Source organism: Galeopterus variegatus, unplaced genomic scaffold, assembly GCF_000696425.1.
Source record: "Galeopterus variegatus unplaced genomic scaffold, G_variegatus-3.0.2 Scaffold538, whole genome shotgun sequence".
Classification (NCBI taxonomy): Eukaryota; Metazoa; Chordata; class Mammalia; order Dermoptera; family Cynocephalidae; genus Galeopterus; species Galeopterus variegatus.
This window is the reverse complement of record NW_007726649.1, coordinates 520,524-544,432: the sequence shown is the minus strand read 5'-3', so window position 1 is coordinate 544,432 and position 23,909 is coordinate 520,524. Positions and strand designations below refer to the sequence as shown.

The 23,909-nt window shown below is 37.3% G+C and overlaps 1 protein-coding gene across 2 annotated transcripts in view; it reads left to right on the top strand.

Annotated features, from left to right (window-relative positions):
• COL28A1 (collagen, type XXVIII, alpha 1) overlaps positions 1–23,909 on the top strand; it is a 172,275-nt gene that overhangs the window by 27,764 nt on the left and 120,602 nt on the right. For both annotated transcript variants that reach the window (XM_008569867.1, XM_008569866.1), the window contains 4 exons: positions 965–1,009; positions 2,466–2,519; positions 17,187–17,255; positions 18,369–18,437. In XM_008569867.1, the coding sequence (XP_008568089.1) occupies positions 965–1,009; positions 2,466–2,519; positions 17,187–17,255; positions 18,369–18,437 (237 nt within the window). The remainder of the gene's footprint in view (positions 1–964; positions 1,010–2,465; positions 2,520–17,186; positions 17,256–18,368; positions 18,438–23,909) is intronic.

Here is a 23,909-nt window from a genome sequence, read left to right as displayed (position 1 = left end):
GTATGAGAGTTCCTTTTTCTCCGCAACCTCGCCAGCATTTATCATTCAGAGTCTTTTGGATTTTAGCCATCCTAACTGGGGTGAGATGGTATCTCAGTGTGGTTTTGATTTGCATTTCCCGGATGCTGAGTGATGTTGAGCATATTTTCATATGTCTGTTGGCCATTTGTATATCTTATTTTTACTAAAAGTTTTAAATGACATGGAAAAATATTTTTGATATAATGTAAGGCCAAATAGGACACAAAATTGAATATATATTTTGATCAACTTACTTGAAGAAAAATCTATTGGGAATAAAACTGGATGAAAATATGCCTAAAAATATGCACTTGCCTCTGTGTGATTTTTAAAATTTTTTCTTTACCTTTTTCTATAATTGACAAAGTGTTAATACTTTCTTTTATGCTTTGATAAGCAGCCAAAAAAAAAAAAAAGTGGAAATCTGGGAAAAGAGAAAGTATATTATGCTCTCATAAAAATAATTGTTAAAGGGTTTCCTAGTTATGAAACATTGAAATATTTTCTATTAGGAGAGTATTGAGTATATATAGCCTTTTGCCAAGTTTCATGTCTTGATGGAAAAAAGAGTAATCTAGCTATTATGAAAACTCACTACATTGTTAATTTAACTGACATTGCCTTGGAAGAAACAATATTCCAAATTTACTGCCTTCTAAGGAATCTTAGAATTAATGAAGTAATTCCTTTACTATGATCATAATATCAATATATAGGTCAAGGACTTAGACCTAAAATTGTATTTTCAAGGAGTTTGTTTACTAAAGGAAAGTTTGACCTTTAGTTGGCTTGTTAATTAGGATCATTTCAATTTGTTGGCTTTGATGTTTGGATAACCAGGGAAGACTGAAAATTACCCCCAAATACTTTCCCTCCCCTCTACCTAAAACCATTGAATTTTGAAGATGAATATTTAGAGCAACTTATTAATTTTATTCCACAGGGATCCCCAGGGCCATATGGACAAAAGGGACCCAGAGGACTTCAGGTAAAGAGGCTAAAATCAAATCTAAGTCTGGATTAGAATCACCTGGGGAGCTTTTAAAAATCCCTTTGTCCACTTGCACCCTCTACCAATTAAATGAGAATATCTGGTGATTGGAGTGAGGTATCAGTATTTTTAAGGATACCCAGTGAAAGAAAGTGAGCTGAGACTCCAGGTAGCGATCAAGCTTTATTAAAGGAAAAGAATCTGCCAGGCTGTGCCCAAAGTGGGGGGCATACCAGGGCTGCCCTCAAAAGGGAGGACAGCACCAGGTGTGGGGGTGGGAGAGTTTATACAGTGAGCCAAGGGCTGGCTGATGCCATCAAGGAGGGGCATTATGCTAATGTGGAAACTATGCAACCAGGGTGGAGAATTGCACCCTTGCAGAAGCAAAAGGGTTTCTGTTTAAGTCAGGAGGCTTCTCGTAAAGGGAAGCGCTGAGGGGTTTGGTGCTGGAGTGGAAGACAAGGCTGGTGGCTATTTTGTGCTTATTGTGTGCACAACGGCTCCGGTCACGTCAAAATCCATCACCCAGATGATTCCAATGTACAACAAAATTTAGAAACCATTTCCCCAAGTTTTGATAAACGAACTCAGGTTCCTGAAAGATACGTACAAGCAGGCCAGTCTACTTAGTGAATAGTTGATGTGATGAAGTTAAAGAAGTAGATAGAGTCTGGGAAGATGGAGAAAGTTGAAGTAGTTAAGAGCAGGTTGTTAACTGATTTTGCATTGGTACTAAACATAGTTGGAAGAGCTATGCATTTTATCTAAATTACGGGATTTGTATTGTTTCATCACTACAAGTAGTTAATGCTCTATAATATGGAATAATTCTTTAAGGTATTTATTTAAGTTGGACATATCCCATGGATTTCAGAAAATAATTTGAATTAATTTTTTCTGGTCTAGGGACTTGTCTCTTGTAAAGTTATAATGGGGATGGGTGTGGAGTTAATTTCGGTATTTCAAAAAGCCAACTGAAAATTACATTTTTACCCCAAATATCCTAGACAACATTTAGTTAACCATCAACTCCATTGCTTTGGCATGGAATTGTCAGGGCAGGGCAGGAACTCTGGTTATCACAGGGTCATTCATTGGAAGCTCTTTCAATTATACTTGTGTATGCCTTAGATAGTAAAAAAAAAAAGATGTTTAATAGGTAAAATCTTTCAAAAAGGGGGTCTAGAACAGGAATAAGGTTAGAAACACAGGTTTAAAAACAAACATCTTGTTCATACAGTCTTGCTCTCTTCTTAAGTGCTATTTTAGAAGCTGCTTATTTGATTTAAGGAATTTTGTTTCATCCCATTCCTCAGTTGAATGTAATCCCAATTTAGCTCTAGGTTATATAGTCTGACTTCTAACTCCAGGATCTCTAGGGACTGTAAAGAATAATTCATACCTGTATGGCCTTTTGAACACAGAACTAATTCTTGGTTTCATCTTGGAGCAGGGCATTAGTGGACCTCCCGGCAATCCAGGCCCGAAGGGATTTCAAGGCAATAAGGTAATCTTACTATTTGGTTAAAGACAGGCAGGTCAAAGACCCCTCTAATGCGCTATAGTAATGCATGTTTTTGTTAATAGACTCATTGTTAAATTTGTTAAATTTCAATGCTTTTGTAAATGTCAATAGACCCTTTGAAGAAATACCTTTGGAAATACGCAATAATCGCAGGTCTAGACATGGAATCAAGTTCAAGTACATGCAGAAAATCAGTGGCATAGCTTTATCATTTATTATTATATTATTCAACAGGGCATTATTAAATATAAGTTATTATCTAGAACATTTTCTGTGTTTCCTTTTTACTCCTGACCTTTAGTTATTTTATGGCTCACTAGAAACTGAAAAGCAGTAACAAGTACAAAATTCAAATCACTGAATTTTCCACGTGCGATGCCAACTCAGTACACAGTTTAGAAGAGAAGGGAATTTATAACTGTTATACCAGCAGAAATCCAGCTTTTTTTTAAATTACAGGGCAAACATCTGTTCCATGCTTGTTTTATCATTCCACAGATAACCAGGCAAGACAGATAGTGAGGAGCTGAATAGGAACCAAATAGAACCAGAAGATGCTGATAAGAGGGGTCTTTAAAAGACCCGGTTATAAGGCAGGGCCATTATAACAATTTTTAACTCTTCTTAATGCTTAGTAAATTTCTCTGATATAGTAAATATCCTATGAATGGTGACAGGAGTTGGGTGGAATTTGTGGCAGTAATAGCAGAAGATGCCATCCCCAAATGACCCTAGATAAAGCCAAGCTTTTAAGGATGATATTAAGTTTAAGGGTTACATTAAAATTTTTTAAGGGTGATATTAAATTTAAGTTGTAGAGAGCAGCTGGGCCTCTTGAGTGTTCATTTTCCAGAGAGAGGAAATGGAGTGACAAGTGTAGGACTTTTAATGAGATAATGAGAGCATCTGATTTCCCAGGCCACTTTTAACTGGCAAACTAAAGTAGAATGGGCTTCTCAGCAGGGGGTGGAGGGGGTGCTTAAATTTCACTGGGGAAACTGTCTTTTTTTGGTCCTTGCCTATGATCGATTCTCTCTGAAATGGCCCTATTGAATACTGAGTAGATGTTCTCATAAAACAGCTTTGGCTGTAGGTAAAATCCTGCAGCAAGAAAAAAATATGTTTTGACAGTCCACACATATTTCTAGAATTCTATGGTTATCTAAGACGATAATTTTCATGTTTGTGAAAAAGAGCCTTAAAATCAAGGATCAGGCCTAGGGTTTGCAACAGTGACAGAATTATAGAATGTCTGAGCCACAAGGGATGTTAGAGATCATACTGGCACAACATTTTCATTTTGGAAATGAGAAATGAAGCCTGGAAGTCAACAGTTTCCATCAGCCTTGGAGGGCTTTGGGGAGGTGCTGGGCTGGGAGCAGCACACGCAGCTTGGGTTATGGTGGCTGTGCAGTGGTGGTGGTGGGGGGACAAGTCCATAAAAAGGTGCCATCATGTGTCACTTCTCTTTATGTCTAGCAGACTTACCATTTAGGTATTTAAAAAAATTTATTTCAACAAAATTTAGCTTTTAATTCCAACAATCCATTAAATCTTAATAAATGTCAAGTGTTTTTTTTGGGGGGGGGTTATAATTTTTCTGACATAATAGCACTTCGTGTTTGATTTTCATAGCATAACTGTGAAAGGATTCATTTTTCCAAAAGTATTTGAGAACTTAATCAATTTCCCAAAGGCCTGTCTTTAAATCTTTTGAATTAAAAAAAAATTAATTGTAGTTAAATATACATGACATAAAATTGCCACCTAGGTTTTAATCACAAAGCTCACTGCCAAATGAACACACAAAACTCATTGCCAATCGAAAAGATGTCAATTTGTAGAGAATATCGGGAGTTTTGTGATGCTGTGAGGTGGGAGTGAGCTTCCCTTTCTCCCTGTCAATTATACTTTGGTTTAAGGTTACTAATTTCCGTATAATTTCTAATACTCTTTGTGTTTGTTAAAGATCCATGTCACATTGATCATTAACTATTTTTAAAAAAATTTTATGCATTTATTAGTGTACTGTCTTAAAAGTCAGGTTTCGGGGAGTGATTCATTTTTTATTGAAACATAATTGATTGTATGTATCTGTGGGGTACCTTGTTGAGTATCAATACCTGGGTGCAATATGTGATGCTCAAATCAGGATAATTAGTATATTCAACATTATACAATGTAATTATTTTTCATGGCCCTTTACCAATTTCTCACTAACTCCCTTTCCCACGTCTGGTAACCTTAGGTCTGTTCTCTTCAGGGAGTGATTTCATCTTGCCCCCCCCCCAATATATTTCTAAATTTTGAAAACATAATAAACTATTTTGTTATCAGTCTGGAAATAGTGTTATACTGTATAAAGACTTATTTATTTTCACCTATTATCATTTTATGAGAAAAATTTTAAAGAAACTGCTATTTGTGCAAAAAAAATCTCTAAAATCCACTACTTCTGTATTTTCTAATGGGCACAAGAAGAACTATTTATTTTGAAACTAAACTATTCCTACAAAAATAGCTAACATTTATTTATTGTACATTTGCTATGTACAGTACAGTTCTAAATACTCATCGAACACTAATACCACCTTTTGAGGCATGATCTATTCTTCTCCCTACTGTATAGATTAGGCTAAGGCACAAAGAGTTTAAACAATGGATCCGAGTCTATAGAGTAAGTAAAGGACAGATTCAGGATTCAAACCCAGAAGTCTGATCTTAACGTCCATATTATATTTGTCCCCTTAATAAAATTACTGAATTTACTGGATATCGATGGCCTGAGATAAAGGCATTTCTTTTGGACAGTATGGAAATTGTGCCTATCTCCCCTTCTAGTGTACTCTGGCTGGTAACAACAAAAACAGTCTGTTGAAAGGTGAATTTCTATTTGGTTATAATGTTCATCTAAAAGTGCAGGAAAAGAAAGAAAAGACTCAGTTTGGGAAAAATAAACAACAACCAGTAGTGCTAATTGAGCACTTTCAAATATTATATATCTTACAAGACCTTAAAAACAGAAGCCTTTAGACTTGTAACATTTGCAAAGTTTCCATAAGAGTTTCTAGATGGGGCCTGCCTATGTTTTTGGTTTTTTTTTTTTTTTTTTTGTCTTTTGTCTTTTTTCTGTGTCCGGCAACGGATCGCAACCCTCAGTGTTGCCCCCGCACCGGACCGGACCGGGGACGGCAACGGGGTCGCAAGCCTCGGTGTTGCTCCCGCGCCTCGCTCAGCCAGTGAGCGGGAGCCGGTCTGTATGTGGGATCCGAACCCTCGGACGGGAGCGCCGCCACGCTTCCCAAGCGGCGCACTATCCAGTGCGCCACCGGGCCGGCCCTGTTTTTGGTTTATGAATGGTCTATCTCATGAACTATAATCACTTTCTATTGCTCTAGGCCTTGGATTTTTTTATCAAAGAGGTTTTCAGAAAAGGTGGCCAAATAACAAAAGGAAAAAAAAATAGCATGTGTTAAATCAAGGAAAAATGTGCTTCTGGCTCAGTTTCACAAACCATTTCTATCATTAATACTTTCCACATGTAGTAGCTCCTATTCTGCCCTGAATGCCCTTGTTGCCTTAGCAACAAAACATAGATATTTCTCAGAATGAAGTCTTGGCTCAGAGGCCACCTCAGCCTCTCCCACACATGAAGGTCATGTAGTGGCATTCATAAGAAGAACATTCCATCAGTCTCTGAAATTAATTAAAATTATAATCATGCAAGTGCCTGAGAAACCTTATCCCTGGGACCAAACTCAGGAGAGAGCGCTGTGCCCTGATGAAAGACTGGGCCCCTAAGAGCCCAATGCCACTGACTTCCATGGGGCAGTGCGGTGGCTTCGCTTACAGTCACATCTGGCCATCAATGGGCCCTCTGATAACTAGAAAGAATGGCTCAAGATTGGCAGAGAGCAAGTTACCAAAATTAATTTCGAACGAATAAACACAGTGGAACACTGGGTGTATCAAGCCCATATTGGGTAATTTTTGCCATTTCTTGATGTATTTCTGAGGTTATTTCTGAAGGGTATTTCTTTCTCAAATCTCATACAAATCTGCTCTTTCCAAGGCTCTCTTTGTACTCCTGGTAGGAGAGACTACACTGTGGTATGTGCAGGAAGCAGCTTGTGACACTTTGAAGCATGCTAGCCTTACAGCTCCAGTGCTAGGGCCAAAAGAGCACTAGGAGATATCCCTGATGTCTTTTCCTAAGGTACATTACCACATGTTAATCCTCAAACAAAAAAATACTTGATTACAGTCGTCCCTTGGTATCCCTGGAGATTGTTTCCATGATCCCTGTGGATACCAAAATCCACAGATGCTCAAGTCCCAATAAAAAATGGTGTAATATTTGCATATAACCTATGCACATCCTCTGCTATAGTTTAATCATCTCTAGATTACTTATAATACCTAATACAATATAAATGCTATGTAAATAGTTATACTGTATTTAAAAACTGTGTATTTTTATTTTATTTTATTTTTTAAATTTTCCATCTGCAGTTGGTTTAATCTGCTAATGCAAAACCTGCAGCTATGCAGGCTGACTGTATTTTACATATTAATCTATTTTAATAGATGAATTGCCTTCCTTCTCCTGACGCCTTCTATTGTTCTACACTAGCATGTTCATTATATTTCCTGCAGAGTTTTTTCCTTAAGTGTTTTCTTCTTGCTCTACACTTAAGTGTAAGTAACTCAAAGACCTTTTACATATGAGACTTGGTTTTACTTTATGTTCAGTTTAGCTTCTGAGATGTCAAGAAGACCGTGGAGAAATAGCACCAGTCTGGTCCAGTTTAATAAATGGATATGGTCAGGGCAAATAACCTCCAGTGAATCAAACATCCAGCCAAAGTGGACAAAAGATCTAGTATTAATGAATAAAGTGGAACTATATTTCAAGAGGAGTAAGTGGGGGTAAATTAAACATTTAGCTCACTCCAAGGTCTGCACCATCTCACAATTTTTGGATAACTTACTCCTAATCCTACTCTGTCAAACTTCCAGCCCATTTTTGAGGTTCCCAACAATGAGAGATATTTTTCAAGTAGAAGATATACTAATGAGGAGATTAAGTAAATAATAGCTAAATGTACAGACCATGAAATTAATGAAGCCTGGTAAATATCCCTATACTACATCCTGTTTTCTTTAAGATTCTTTATGAAAAGTGGTCAGTTTTAGCAAAAGGGCTAGTTATCAGCCTCTGACATACGGTGCTGGGATTACACATGCAGATACCTCTGGTAGCTGGAATTGTGCTCATCAAGTGTCCATCTTTTTAGCATCCATGTGTTATACCTTTAAATGCTGCTAGCCTTCTTTCAGATAGGGACCATTGGCAGAAGAATTGGACAAATGTGTACAGGCCTGTCACTTTAAAAAAAGTCTCAAGTAGAAGGTTTAGTGACAATGGGTCAGGAACGCCACCATCACATCTGAGAGATTAAAAAATTATGATATGCACACTCATGCACATACATTTAAGATAAGCAATAAGTATTTCTTGAACAAATGAATGAATGAACAAATGAGTGAATGAATGAAAGGTTTTTAATGGAGTCAACAGTATCATGCAGACAGGTCAAATAGGCAGTTCCCTAAGTGGTCACTTAATTTGGCAATATTAGGTCACTTGAAACCTTTGAAAGAGCAGTTTCAATAGAAAAGGTGGGGAGAGGGCAAAGAGTTGTGGGGGGAAGCAGAGAGAAGAATGTGGCAGTCAGGAATATTGACCATTCTTCCAACGTATTTGGGTAATAAAGAGAAACAGGACAGTGTTGACATAACCAACAAAAGCTTCTTGTGCATTAAATAATCTAATGTGTTATTTATACTTTCATTTTCTTTGAAAAGTGGCATGAAGACTTGGGAACTTAAATTTTTTTTTGTTGCAGTTTTATGTATAAGAATTAGAGCCTCATGTTTTCTATAAAGTCAATGTTTTCACTAGAACAGAAAAATCACTAATGAAGATTTAGTAGTTTTAAAAATACATTCTCATTTTGGTCATTATTTAAATACTTGGTTTGGCTCAAAGTTAGCTTAGTAGCTTTAGTAGGTCAATTTTCTAAATATAACTAATATTTCCAGTTGTGCTTTGGAAGTAGTTTAGCATCACAGATATGACCAATTATAATTAATTTTAAACTTTCTCCGTGAACAAATGTCTTGTGTAGATTTATCTCAGCTCTCATACAATTCAAAAACCTAACAGTCTCCTAACATCATGATGTTGCTTTCAACCACTAAACAAATAATGATTTAAAACAGTATATAATTCCTGATAACTTGATGTGAAGTAAATCAGGTGAAACATATGTAGACATCTACAATTCCTGGAAGAATAATTAATCAAACCAAAAAAAAATTTTAAGTTCACAACCCTCTTAGCAGAATGACTGTATTTTTGTCTTCATGTAATATATTTTAAATACTTTTGAAAGTACAGAGTACTTAAGCACATCAGCTTTTCTCATTGTCAAAAAACAGTAATGTGCTTTCTTGTTCTCCAGGCAGGCTAATAACTTTGAACAAGGTTGTGACTGCTCAGTCTGTAGGGAGAATCCCTTTATAATTTTAGTCATAAATATCTGTTAAATGAAGAATCATAGCCAAGTTGAAAAACTATGTGACTGTTTTTCTTTCAGAGATGTCAAAGTCTAAATGCTATTTCTGTTCTGGGCCTAATTAAAAGGAAAAAATCATTAGTAATTTAGTGATTCTTGGTGTGGAAAGGGCTTTGACCTACATGCACATTTGCCCACTAGGACTCTAAATGAGCTTATTAAGTCATGTGACATGATAAAACTGATAGTGACAACTTGAAGTGGCTGCCAGAACATGTGGAATGTCAGCCAATGGCTTCAAGGTAGATGACTTTCACTCTCAAATCTCCGATATATGTGGCTCTCAGTAGATGGAGTACACAGTGTGTGTGTGTGTGTGTGTGTGCGCGCGCGCGTGTGCGTGTGTGCGTGTGTGTGTGTGTGTGTAGAAACTGCCAAGGTAAAAGCTCTAACAGACCAAAGAACCTAAAATTCTGTCAACATTTCCCACAAAGTTGTTGAGTCTAACCCACATGCCTAGTAAAACTGAGCACTAATGGAAAACAGAATAAGACACTGCAATGTCTTCAGAGGGACATCAGAATTTTTTAAAAAAATTACACCAGCATCCTTAAGTAAGTTGCAATAGCAACTTTGCAACAGGGAAAATTATGTTTATTCCAAGGATGAGGCTTTTCTAAAATTGTGGTAAAATATACATAATATTTATTATCTGAACAATTTGCAAGAGTACAATTCAGTGGTAATGTAAAAATACATTTAAAATACTGTGTAACCATTGCCACTATCTATGCACAAAACTTTTTCATTATCCCAACATAAACTCTGTACTCATTAAACAATAACTCTCCATTTCCCCCTCCTGCCAGCCTCCAAGAGTAAGTTTTTAAGAAACATATCACACTATCTTATGGACCCATCTCGTCTCATAAACCAATGTCCTTGTTCTCAAATTCATTGAGAGTGTCCACCCTGAATATTTTCCAGCAACTCATTTTGTGGTGGAGGAGCCTAAACAGTGTCCACCAGAGCCATGATTCTCAAAAGCTCTCCTGATGGGCTGCTGACTGGGCCTTCCTTTTAGGGAAAATGACACACAACTCCCTCGATTTTGTTATATATGTTAAAGTGTGACTTTTCTGTTAGCTTGAATCATATGAATTGTCATTTTTTGTAGGGCAAACATGGTCAAATACTGTCAATTTCATGTGGTTTAAACTAATAGAAATCCAGAAAGTGAGTTAAGAGTTACTAAAATCTGATACAATGCTTAAATTTTCATTATATTCTTCACCAATTCTTCATATTTTCTTATTTGGTAAGCGTAAGTAGGTTGTGTGTGGACTGTGGTCTTCTCTCTTACCCAAGTAGATGGTATTCAATAAAGATTTTACTTAGAGATTTGAAATAATGGTGCTTCCAGACTCTGTGTAGTTTTTTAATTATTAGTTTATATGCAGAGTTACATTGTATGGTCACAGTATTGCCAATTATAATTTACATTACCTTTACCACTAATTCCATGACAGCGCTGATCCTGGTAGACCATCACGTACCTGATCTGGCATGTGAGTCAACTTGCATAAATTATATATCCCCTTGGCTTATATTTTATTTTAGAGACTCTGTCTTCATATGATGGATCTTCAATTATGAGTAGAATGTAACTATCTAACTTTTGTGTTTCAATCTTATAACAAAGGTATGAATTTAGTCTACAATCAAACGATTCCTGGAATACCTTAAAAAAAGAATTGAAAAGTCTCAAGAGTCGGTATAGCATAGTGGTTGACAGCACTGGTTCTAAACCAGACTACTGTGGTTGAAACCCAGCCTGATATTTTATTAGATGTGTGATTTGGGCAAGTTACTTTACCTCCCTGTGACTCAGTTTTCTTATCCATGTGGTGGGTTAATAATGGTACCTATCTCCTAGAGTTGTTGTCAGGATTGCATTAAGTTAATATATAAAACACTTAGAAAAGCACCTTTTACAGAATAAGTGCTATGTGTGTTGGTAGTTTTTATTAAGCAGTTTAGTATTTTGACAAGTCTACAGTAATGTAGACCAAGCCTATCCTGATATGTTTTCTAAAAACAAGTCTTTTATTACAAAATACTTCCTCTGAAACAAGAGAAATTAGGTGCTAAAAATGGAGTTTGATTTAATAAGTGCTTAATAAATATTAGCTTCCAGCATCTTCCCCTTTCCTTTCATCTAAAAAAAGGGTCTTTCTTGACTTTTCTTCCAAGCCTCTGTATACAGTCATCACGTCACTGAGTTCCAGCTAAGAAGGTATTCTGGTTACACTTGACCCATTCTGCACCTACGAAATGCTCATCCATCATTTTCTCCCATTTGGAATTCATGAGAATATTTGCCACAAGACTTAAAATATTAAAGTTGGTGCTATAAAAATATATGGGGGATAATAAAAAGAAGTTGCTAAAACATCTTTCCAATGTTAAGAAGAAACCAGGTGTGATTTAATTGTTCATAATTGTATTATCAAGAAATGGTAAAGTTCTATCCTTAATTCAGAGTCTTGGGTAGCCACTCATTATTTATTGTCTTAGGGAAAAGAGGATTTGCTTTTAGCTAGAGCCAGTGCAGGAATGGGGAGTGTTGGGTTTTCTTTAGCTGAACTTTCCTTACAGGGTAGCCATAGGACATTTATTGTGATTTCATTACTCTTTCAGCAGAAAAGAAATGGCTTGTTTTGTCTGGGTGAGTCTTTAGAAGAAACTGTATAAGACATGCTTGGTATTCTCATGTAATTTATGTATAGTTGCTCCTGGTTGAGAATTTAAGTAAACCAGAGGGAACTCCAGAGGAACATTTCCAGACATGCAACTCCCCCAGCCTAGACCCTGGTTCCTGTTTTGTTCACCTCCCATAGCTAGCACAGTCCCTGCTCCCTAACTGATGCTCAGTAGATGTTTGATGCATAGATGGTTGAGTGAATTATAATAATAAGCTAAGCATCGAGAATGCAAAGTGGAGCAAAATCACATGCATCCTCCCCAAAGTCTATGGGGGAGACACATTAATACACCAAGAAATACAAAGTTGCAACTGTAATGAATGCTCAGAAAAAAGAAAATAGTGCTATTGATACTCTAGTACGTACAATAGGGATTTTATCTGATCAGAGAAACCCTTCTTGAAGCCATATTGCTTAAAATAAGATCTGAAGGATGAGTAAGAATTACTAGGAAAGAGGGAGGTCAGAGCTCTCACACAGAGAGAATGGTATGTGCAAAGATCTCGTGGCAGGAAGATGCAAGGCAAGTACAACAGAACAAATGTCAGTGCTGCCAGGGTGCTGAGGGAAGAGGTGACTGATGACAGATGTGACTGGAGAGGCTGCAGGACCATGCCATGCAGGGCTTTGTAAGTAGCTCTGTCTTTACCCTACCAGCAGAGGGAAAGGGCTTTTATTCACATTAAAATTAAAATTTAAAGATTACTCTAACAGCAACGTAGGAAATAAATTGGAGTGGGCTAGAGGGGATGTAGGTGGAATACTAAGGACTTTGTTGTAGTCTGAACAAGAGATGATATTAGTTTAGAGGCATGATAGAGGATCAGAGAGGTTGATGGATTTGAGAGGTATTTAGGAGGCATGTTGATAAGTGTTGGCAATGCAGTGCATATGGTGGGAGAGGGAGGGAGGTGTCAAGAATGATCCCTAGGTTCTGGTTTCACACAGGAGGAATTGTGGTGCCCTTTTCTGAGATAGAGAACACTGGAAGATGACCAGGACCAGGAGTGAAAGATTATGAGTTTGTGTTTGGAAACGATGAGTTCCTTTTGAAATTTTCTTTTTCTCCAACTGCCTGAAAGATGTCTTTGTGTTCTCCCACTCCCACCCCACTTAAATGTAGGTACTGTCCATGGTTCTGACCCAGGACTCTAGCCTCTAATCACTTTAAGCCTCACTATTTGTTACAGCAGCCACACATGGCTATTGAGCACTTGAAATATGGCATGTACAAACTGAGATGTGCTATAAGGGTAAGATACACATTGGATTTCAAAGACTTAGTATTAAAAAATAGTGAAAAATATAATCATTAATACTCTTTAAAATATTGATTACAGGGCCGGCCCGGTGGCGCACTGGATAGTGCGCCGCTTGGGAAGCGCGGTGGCGCTCCCGTCCGAGGGTTTGGATCCCACATACAGACCGGCTCCCGCTCACTGGCTGAGCGAGGCACGGGAGCAACACCGAGGCTTGCAATCCCGTTGCCGGTCCCCGGTCCGGTACGGGGGCAACAGTGAGGGTTGCGATCCGTTGCTGGACATGGAAAAAAGACAAAAAAAAAAAAATATTGATTACATACTGAAATAATATTTTAGACATATTGGGTTAGTAAAATATATTATTAATTATAATTCATCTGTTTTAAAAAATTTTTTTAATGTGACTACTAGAAAATTTTAAATTACATACGGGGTGTGGCTCGGCTTGCTGCATGTTTCCACTGGACAGTGCAGATCTAGACAGTGACCCTATTGTCGCCTCATTCCTGGCCCTGTGAGCCCATAGGGCTTCTCACTGTCCCCAGAACATTTCACATTATTTTACGCCTCATGCTCTTTCCTTTTCCTGAACTTTTGTTCCTTTTCTTTTTCACCAGACTAGCTATCATTCCTAATTCTTTGTTCAGATCAAATATCTCCTCTACTTTGTGAAACTTTCCCAATTCCTTAAGGCAGAATTAAACATTTCTGCCTCAGAGTCTTATATGCTCTGCTAATGTCTTTATTATAGGTCATTCACATGTTTGTATTTTGTTTTGAATTCATTTGTCTCTTCAGCCAGACTGCAAGCTTCTGCAAAGTATAGGTGCAATATGATTTCTGTCTCTAATTATTTAATCTGATCCTTAATTATAATAATTCAACAGACCTTTATTGAGCACCAGCCTGGTATCAGGTTGATCAATAAAAGTCTGGAGAATAGCAATTGAATCTACACATATTAAAAAGCTACTATGTTGCTGATTATGACTTACATGCTTTACAGACAGTACCTTGAATCCTCTCAACAACCCTACGAGGTAGATAAAATTGTCCTCATTTTACATAGCGATGTTGCAAACACTCAAACTGTTGGTAAATGATAGAGCCAGGATTCCACTAGACTGAATGACTTCAGAGCCATGTTTTTTCCCCCTGTGATTCTATACATGCTGAAAAATAAATTAAAAATGGAAATTATATTCCAATACCATAAAATGGAAAAAAAAAAAACCCTACTTCCTAGGATTGTGAGAAGATTAAATGAGATAATGTATATAAAGTGTCAGGGCAGTGCTTGTAAATAGTAGGTTTTTATTTTTTTATTTTTTTTGTCTTTTTCCGTGTCCGGCAATGGATCGCAACCCTCAGTGTTGCCCCCGTACCGGACCGGGGACCGGCAACGGGATTGCAACCCTCGGCGTTGCTCCCGCGCCTCGCTCAGCCAGTGAGCAGGAACCGGTCTGTATGTGGGATCCGAACCCTCGGGCGGGAGCGCCGCCACGCTTCCCAAGCGGCGCACTATCCAGTGCACCACCGGGCCGGCCCAATAATAGGTTTTTGTTAATCGTTGGCTTCCTCTGCTCTTGAGGCTCACAGCATGGGTGTTCTTTTTTTTTTTGTCTTTTTCCGTGTCCGGCAACGGATCGCAACCCTCAGTGTCGCCCCCGCACCGGACCGGGACCGGCAACAGGATCGCAACCCTCGGCGTTGCCCCCGCGCCTCGCTCAGCCAGTGAGCGGGAACCGGCCTGTACGTGGGATCCGAACCCTCGGCGGGAGCGCCTCCGTGCTTCCCAAGCGGCGCACTAGCGCAGTGCGCCACCGGGCCGGCCCCAGCATGGGTGTTCTTAATTTCTGAAGAGAACTAAGGTGGTCTACCTAACCTCCTTGCTGTCCCTGCACATGCTCACACTCACATTCACACACATTCACACTCACATGGAGATTATGAGATAGAGAATCTATATAGAAAAATAAGTACAACTTTAGAATTTTAAAGGGAAAATTCAAATCGATTTATCTGACAGATTGATTAGTACTCAACAAGATGAATAGTAGGTACTTTTAAATTCAATCCACTTAAATGCCAAAGGATTATAAACTCTGACATCTGATTTTGAGGCAGGTTTATTTGTTTTAATCCATCTTGAGCCTGGGCATATCTTTTAGAGTACTGATTTGACTGTGACCCTTCTTTTTGTCCCTTCTTTTTCCCCTTTACAATTGGTCAAAGTCAACAGCCTTCTTTAAACTAATACCTCTACCATAGCAACGGATCATTGCTCTGGTTACTAGGTGTTCCCTCAAAAATCACAAGCTTCTGGGGTGAATTGAGATTTTAATATTAGTGAAGATTTCTTCATTTCCCTTAATCTGTAAAAAGTCTCAATTACTGTTGGTTAGTACAAGCATGAAGAGAAAAGTCTTTAAGTTGAATGAAATTGTTAATATCAAGTATTTATTAACTCAAACACAGAGTATTCAGAAGTCTTCCTTAGCATAAATGAAAGGTACATGTGTGTATAAAAAACTGAAAGGAAACACACCCAAAACTAATAGTAGTTTTAGATGGGTAATTAAAAATTTTCTTTGTATGTATGGTTTTTAATGTATGACAAATTTTCTACAATATAATATATATTATTGTAATAAGCAGAAAAATAAGCATTATAAAAAAAGCATTTGGAATCAATAGCCACTCTACTTTCCCCTACCTCAGGGCCAGAATCCTGAGAGACCTGAAGAGCCATATCTGTGTGAGTGATACTGAGGTGTGAGTTTGGGCAGGCCAGGTAACCATTCCGGGACTCAGATTCCTCACTTGAGAAATGTAGGGGTTTGAGTTGCAATGGTCTCATCCAATTTTAAAATGCCTGAATTCTATTATGGTCCTGCACACAGTAGGCTGTATTAAATGAAAATGCTCTTGCTTCGAGTAACAGAAATATTAATTAATAGTGGCATAAATCGTAAGAGCTCTTGTTGTTGAGTAAATAGAATGCTTGAAAATAGGTAGTCCAGGACTGGGTCATCCAGAAGGTAGGCTCTTTTCAATTTTTTCTGCATAGTTCTCTTCAACTTTTGGCTTTCATCCTAGATATTATTGCTTCCTAGTTATAAGATAGTTATCACATCTCCATGTAGGAAAGAAGAGGCAGAGGCCTTTGCATCCAGTAGGGTCCCCCACATCTCACTTGTCAGAACTGAGCCACAGGACCAACCTAGATCAATCAGTGGCAAAGGAGAAGAAGATTCCAACCTTGCATTAGATCAATTTCATTCATCTTACACCTCTGAGAGCAAAAGCAAATCAGGGTTCTGTCAGCAGGGAAGGAAAGAGGGGAGAGGATGGCTCTTAGGTAGGAAATAAAATGTGTCTGCTAGAGCACTTAATAAAGACTTGTTGAATATGAGTGAGGGCTACATTATGACTTTAATGGATCCTAAAAACTTTTGCGTTTGTGGGCTCCTTCTTCCATAAAAAAATATTAAAAACTATATTTTATAGACCGGTTCCCGCTCACTGGCTGAGCGAGGCGCGGGAGCAACAACGAGGGTTGCGATCCCGTTGCCGGTCCCGGTCCGGTACGGGGGCAACACTGAGGGTTGCGATCCGTTGCCAGACACGGAAAAAGACAAAAGACAAAAAAAAACAAACAAAAAAACCCCTATGTTTTATGACTGAATTGATATAAAGACAAATATAATCCAGGCTAAATTCATTATTATCTGTTCATTGCCATTTTGTTTATTTTTTATTCTGATTTAAAACATTAAAATGGAAACATTTAATTTAATGTGGGGTAAAATGTTAAAGTATTGTGGCCCTAGTTACTGTGCCTCCTGTGCCTAGTGGATAGTTTGACTAGGTCCATGTTGTCTTTCCTACTGGGTTATAAACAATTATAACTCTGAGGGCAGGGACTGTGTACTAGGTTTTGTTGTTACCATCAAAGCCCCTAAAACAATGCTGCCCATGTAAGAGCTGCTTCATAAACACTATTGAGTTGACCTAACATATTGCTGTTTCTTTCTCTAGGGTGAGCCTGGTCCTCCTGGTCCTTATGGTCCTCCAGGAGCCCCTGGTATTGGACAGCAAGGTATTAAGGTAAAGATACTTGTCTTTTTGCTCATTGATGACTATTGAATTTATTGTGGGCTGTGATTGGAACTCTGTTCAGCCTAACCCTGTAGACACCAGGAGGCTTCCTGTAGAAGTTACATTTTGGATGGTTGGGTACTGCAATGCCCTGGTCAGAGGCAGTTACTACTAGAATAATTAATGTATATTTTGATTTGGTTGGAATGAAAAATTTGCTTGCCTCCAAATACCCACCCTCTTGCCAATACACGTGTAGTTCTGTTGAGTTTTTATGGACTTTAAACAGTAACCTGCAAATATGTTATTGAGAAATGAAACACCTTAAACATATCAACTATCACTGCTGACAATAAGTAAAGCATAGAAAAGCAGAAACCAGAAGGATTACAACACTGAATAAGTAAATGTAGACAGAAAGGTTTTGTGGGGAACTAGAAAGGAATGAAAGTTCCATGCTGGAGTGCTCTGCATCATGCAGGATATTCTATAGGAGAAGTGCTTATTTTAAATGGCTTTTCTGTGTGGGTGGAGCAATAAGACTGTGACGCAGGACTAAAACAGACAGCAGTACAAAACAGCGTACTTGGAATGTAATCAAGAGTCAGCATGTATAGCACTTCGACAACAAGCACCTTGAGACTATAGGGAAGGTAGAGTTTATATTGGCAGAGTTGTCAGAGAAGGTTTCTGAAGGAGATCAAGTATGAAACAGAGCTTAAAGGAGAAGTGAAATGGGACAGAGCAGGGACCAGGAAGGAGTGACATTCCAGGGTGGTGGCAAGGAACAGCATAAGCATTGTTAGCTTGGTCATCTCAGTAACGAAAATGAATAGCCACGCAATCCATCCTGTCAATTACTACACAATTGTTTGTGAAAGCTGGAAGTGCTATGTTGCATTTTGACAAAAAGACATGAGGAACATTTTAGGGAATTTGGTCACTTAAATTTATTTACATTTAAGTCATTTCTCCTCCTCTAGAGTTTAAAAAATTTTTTATGAATGTGAACAGTTTGAGTATTTTCCTATTCATTCTTGTTGAAATTTCCAGAGTATTTTATGCTATGTTTATTTTTTATTTAAAAACTCAAACTTCCATTTTTTTATTTCTTTCTCTCAGGGAGAAAGAGGCCAAGAAGGAAGAATAGGAGCTCCAGGACCAATTGGAGTTGGTGAGCCTGGACAACCAGTAAGTAGCAAAAATCCTAGAAGGAATAAAAAGGACAAATATTGTTCTTATTTATTCTTTCTGGTTAGAGTAAATGGTCAAATTAATCCACCTGTATCTTTTCTGAGCAACAAATGACAATAAATATGCAAAGACCAGATCGAAGTGTTATTTTTCACAACACTTGAAATAGGGAGATATTTACAACTGACTCTTTCTTACTGTAATCTCTTATGAGATTAATCATCTTGTCCAAGAAGATAAGAGTTCTCATGTGTCAAAAAATTAATCAGCTTGTCCAATTAGAAAAGAGTTCTTATGTGTCAAAATTTCCTAGGAGATGAGACCTAGATTCAGGCCTAATGTCTATACTTTGTAATTGACTTTCTTGTAACCATTAAAAAAAATCACTGAGAATAAGGACCTTGTTCATTGTCTAATCCATGAATGTGTGAGATTTGATGATGGTAGACAGATATTACTTGTGTATTCACAGCTTCTGCCTTATGTAGCTTTGTAGTGTACTGTTGTTGGAGAAGAAAAAAATATTTCTATCAAAAGACATCTGAAGGGTTCAGATCCCTGTACCAGCCACCCCCAAAATAAACAAACAAACAAAAAACATCTGGAGAGGAAGTGAATAAAACATGACTATTCTGTTATAAGAAGCTTCTTAGCTTTTCAAGTAATCATTATTCTCCTAGGAAAGAACAGTAGCTGACTCACTAAGGTACAAATAAAAACAACTGATTTTGGGTGGTTGGTCTCCCAATTTGGTTTTGCTTTGCATAGTTCCCCATATGTTTATATTAACGAAAACATGTGCTGTCTTACTGTACTCTGTGAATGAAATGGTAGCATATGGTTTAAGGGTTAGGCTTTTTAATTATGACTAGATAGAATAATTCAAATAAGAGATCATCATATAGAGGAAAAATACACTGGACTAATTGCCTAGAGATCAGTGATCTATTGCCATTTTCCACTAACTAGATAATGCCCTTGAAAGTAAAACTGCTAACTTCTCTGAGTTTTTATTTTGGTTTATGTATTGCTGCATAACAAACTACCTTAAGACTTAGTGCCTTAAAGCAGTAATTGTGATTTCTTATGTCTCTATGGGTTGACTGGGGAATTCTGTATAATGTGAAGTCAGCTGGAGTGCTAGAATGGCTGGAATGTTAAAAATGACCTCACTCACATGGCTGGCAATTTGGTGCTGGTTATTGGCTGGGAGCCCAGCTGGGATTGATGCCCAGAGTCCTCAGTTCTCTTTTATATGAACCTCTGCATGTGGTTGCTTGGGCTTTCTTGCAACATGGCCACTTGAGTCCAAGCAGGAGTGTTCCAACAGGCAGAAACCACTTATCATGTAAGACTCAGCCTCAAAAATTACACAGCATCATTTCTGTGATGCAGTTGGCTAAAACAAATATAGGACCAGTTCAGATTTAAGTGGAGTAAAACCAGACTCCACCTCCCTATGAAGAATGTCAAAAAACTTGTAGACAAGTTTAACTTATCATAGCCCCAAATTTTAAGTTCTGTAAAATTAAAATATTGGGCTCTTTCTAGCTCTAAAATTTTTAGAATTAGAAACATTGAACCAAAATTCAGAAAGTGTCAAGGAAACAAGTCACAACTTTTTCATTTTTTTAATACAAATAGGTGGATGTTTTGCTCAAAGAACTTTGTGTTTCGCTATTATTTATACCTCCTAAACTCAGCAATAAACTTAAGAATGGATTTCATTTGGGGAAGCAGCTGCAGCAGGTGCCCAAGTGAGCCAAGACCCATGTGGTGCTGAGGGCCCCCTCCTTGGACCCAGAGGGAAGCATCTATAGCCACAGCCAAGAATTCTTTACCCAGCAAGGCTCTCCTTCAGAAATGAGGGAAAAATAGTGTATTTCCCAGACAAACAAAAGTTGTGGGAGTTCACCACCACACGACCAGTCCTGCAAAAAATTCTCAAGGGAGTCTTTCATCTGAAATCTAAATAATGATGACCACTATCACAAATACACAAAAAAGAGCAAAACCCACCATTAAAACAAAAATGCCAGTGAAAAAGAGAAAGAAGCTAAATCATGCCACTTTAAATTTCTAACTAACACAGAAGAAGAGAAAGAAAAGGGAAGTAATGATCAAAAGATATTTAAATCAAGTAAACAAAAAGCAATTAAATGACAGGAATTAAACAATACCTGTCAATAACTACCCTAAATGTGAATGGATTAAGCTCCCCATTCAAAAGACACAGACTGACTGATTGGATTAAAAAGCTAGACCCTAGTATATGCTGTCTTCAGGAGACTCACCTCACCAGCAGAGACACACAGACTAAAAGTGAAGGGATGGAAAAAGATATACCATGCAAAAGGAAACCAAAAATGAACAGGAGTAGCAAGTCTTATATCAGACAAAATAGACTTTAAACCAAAAAACAAAAAGAGATGAAGAAGGCCACTATGTAATGATAAAAGGATCTATCCAACTGGAAGACATAACAATCATAAATATGTATGCACCCAATACTGGAGCATCCAGATATATAAAGCAAATACTCTTAGTCCTAAAGAAAGAAATAGGCCCTAATACGTGAATAGTGGGTGATCTGAACACCCCTCTCTCAGTATGGGACAGATCTTCCAGGCAACAAATCAACAAAGAGACACAGGATTTAATCTAAACCTTAAACCAACTGGACCTGGCAGATAAATACAGAACATTTCACTCAACAACTAAAGAATATACTTTCTTTTCATCAGCTCATGCAACATTCTCCAGGACAGACCACATATTAGGTCACAAATCTAGTCTAAGCAAGTTTTAAAAAATTAGAATCATTCCAAGTATTTTTCAGACTACAATGGACTAAAACTGGAAATTAATAACAAGCAAAACTCTGGAAACTATACAAATACATGGAAACTAAACAATAGGCTCCTGAATGACCTATGGGTCCAAGAAGAAATTATACAGGAAATCAAAAAATTTCTTGAAACTAAAGAAAATATAGATACATCATACCAAAACCTGTGGGATACTGCAAAAGCAGTACTCAGAGGCAAATTTATTGCAATAAATGCTTATATCTAAAGAATAGAAAGACTTTAAATAACCAACCTAATGGCATATCTCACAGAACTTGAAAAACAACAACAATTCAATCCTAGAGGTAGTAGATGGAAAGAAATAAGATCAGAGCAGAACTAAATGAAATAGAGACACCAAAAACAATAGAAAAGTTCAACAATACAAAAAGTTGTTTTTTTGAGAAGACAAATAAAATAGACAAACCATTAGAGCTAGGTTAACAAAACAAACAAAAAAAATAAAAAATAAAAAAAAGAAGAAGAAGAAGAAGAGAGAAGACCCAAATAACAAAAATCAGAAATGAAAAGGAGACATTACAACTGATAGCACAGAAATACAAAGAATCATTAGGGACTATTATAAACAACTCTAGGACAACAAATATGAAAGCCTGGAAGATATGGATGGATAAGTTTCCAGACACAAACAAATCACCCAGACTGAACCAAGAAGAGACAGAAAATCTGAACAAGCAATGAGATCGAAGTGGTAATGAGCAACCTTCCAACAAAGAAAGGTCCAGGTCCAGATGGATTTACAGCTGAATTCTATCAAACCTTTAAAGAGGAATTAACACCAATTCTCTTCAAACTATTCCAAAAAATTGAAACAGAAGCTATTCTCCCAAACTCATTCTATGAATACAACATAACTCTGATACCAAAACCAGATAGAGACACAACAAAAAAAGAAAATTACAGGTCAATATCCTTGATGAATATAGATGTAAAAATCTTCAACAAAATATTAGCAACCAGAATACAACAACACATTAAAAAAAATCATACATCATGATCAAGTGGGATTCATCCCAGGGATGCAAGGATGGTTCAACATATGAAAGTTGATAAATGTGATGCATCACATCAACAAATTCAAGGACAAAAACCACATGATTATCTCAATAGATGCTGAAAAAGCATTTAACAAAATTCAACATCCCTTCATGATAAAGACTCTAAACAAATTAGGTATAGAAGGAAAGTATCTCAACACAATAAAAGCCATCTATGACAAGCCCCTCACCAGTATCATTCTGAATGGGGAAAAACTGAGGGCTTTTCCCTGAAGAACAGGAACAGGACAAGGATGCCCACTCTCACCACTTCTATTTAACATAGTACTGGAGGTACTAGCCAGAGCAATCAGACAAAAGAAGGAAATAAAGGGCATCCAGATTGAAAAGATAAAGTCAAACTGTCCCTATTTGCAGAAGACATGATATTATATATAGAAAAACCTAAAGACTCTTTCAGAAAACTCCCAGAGGTGGTTAATAATTGCAGTAATGTTGCAGGATACAAAACAAATGCCCTCAAATCAGTTACATTTATATATTCAAATAATGAACTAACAGAAAGAGAAATAGAGAAAGCAAGCCCATTTATAATAGACATACAAAAAATAAAATTTAACCAAGGAGGTGAAAGATCTCTACAATGAGAAGTACAAACCACTACTGAAAGAAATTAAAGAAGACATAAAAAGATGGAAAGATAGTCCATGCTCTTGGATTGGAAGAATTAACATTATGAAAGTGTCTATACTACCCAAAGCAATCTACAGATTCAATGCAATCCCTATCAAAATACCAATGACATTCTTCACAGAAATGGAAAAAACAATCTTAACATGGAACAACAAAAGATCCAAATAGCCAAAGCAATGCTGAGCAAAAAATAAATAAAGCCAGAGGCATAACACTACCTGACTTCAAATTATACTACAAAGCTATAGTAACCAAAATAGCATGGCACTGGAATAAAAACAGACTTCAGACCAGTGGAGCAGAATTGAGACCCCAGAAATCACCCCTCAGGCTTACAGCCATCTGATATTGGACAAAGGCAACAAAAATCTCCATTGGGGAAAAGACTACCTCTTCAATAAGTGGTGCTGGGAAAATTGGATATCCATACGCAGAAGAATGAAACTAGATATGCTCCTCTCACCATATACTAAAATCAACTCAAAATGGATTAAAGACTTAAGTATAAGACCTGAAACTGTAAAATTACTAAGGGAAAACATAGGTGAAACACTTCAGAAACTAGGTCTGGACACAGACTTTATGAACATGAGCCTGAAAGCACAAGCAACAAAAGAAAAAATAAACAAATGGGACTATATTAAAAAAAAAAAAAAAAGCTTCTGCACAGCAAAGGAAACAATCAACAGAATGAAACAACAACCTACAGAGTGGGAGAAAATTTTTGCTAACTATGCATCTGACAAGGGATTAATACGCATAATATACAAGGAACTTAAGCAATTACACAGTAAAAAAAAACCAATTAAAAAATGGGCAAAGGAGCTGAATAAACATTTTTCAAAGGAAAACATACAAATGGCAAACAGGTACATGAAAAAATGCTCAACATCACTAGTCATCAGGGA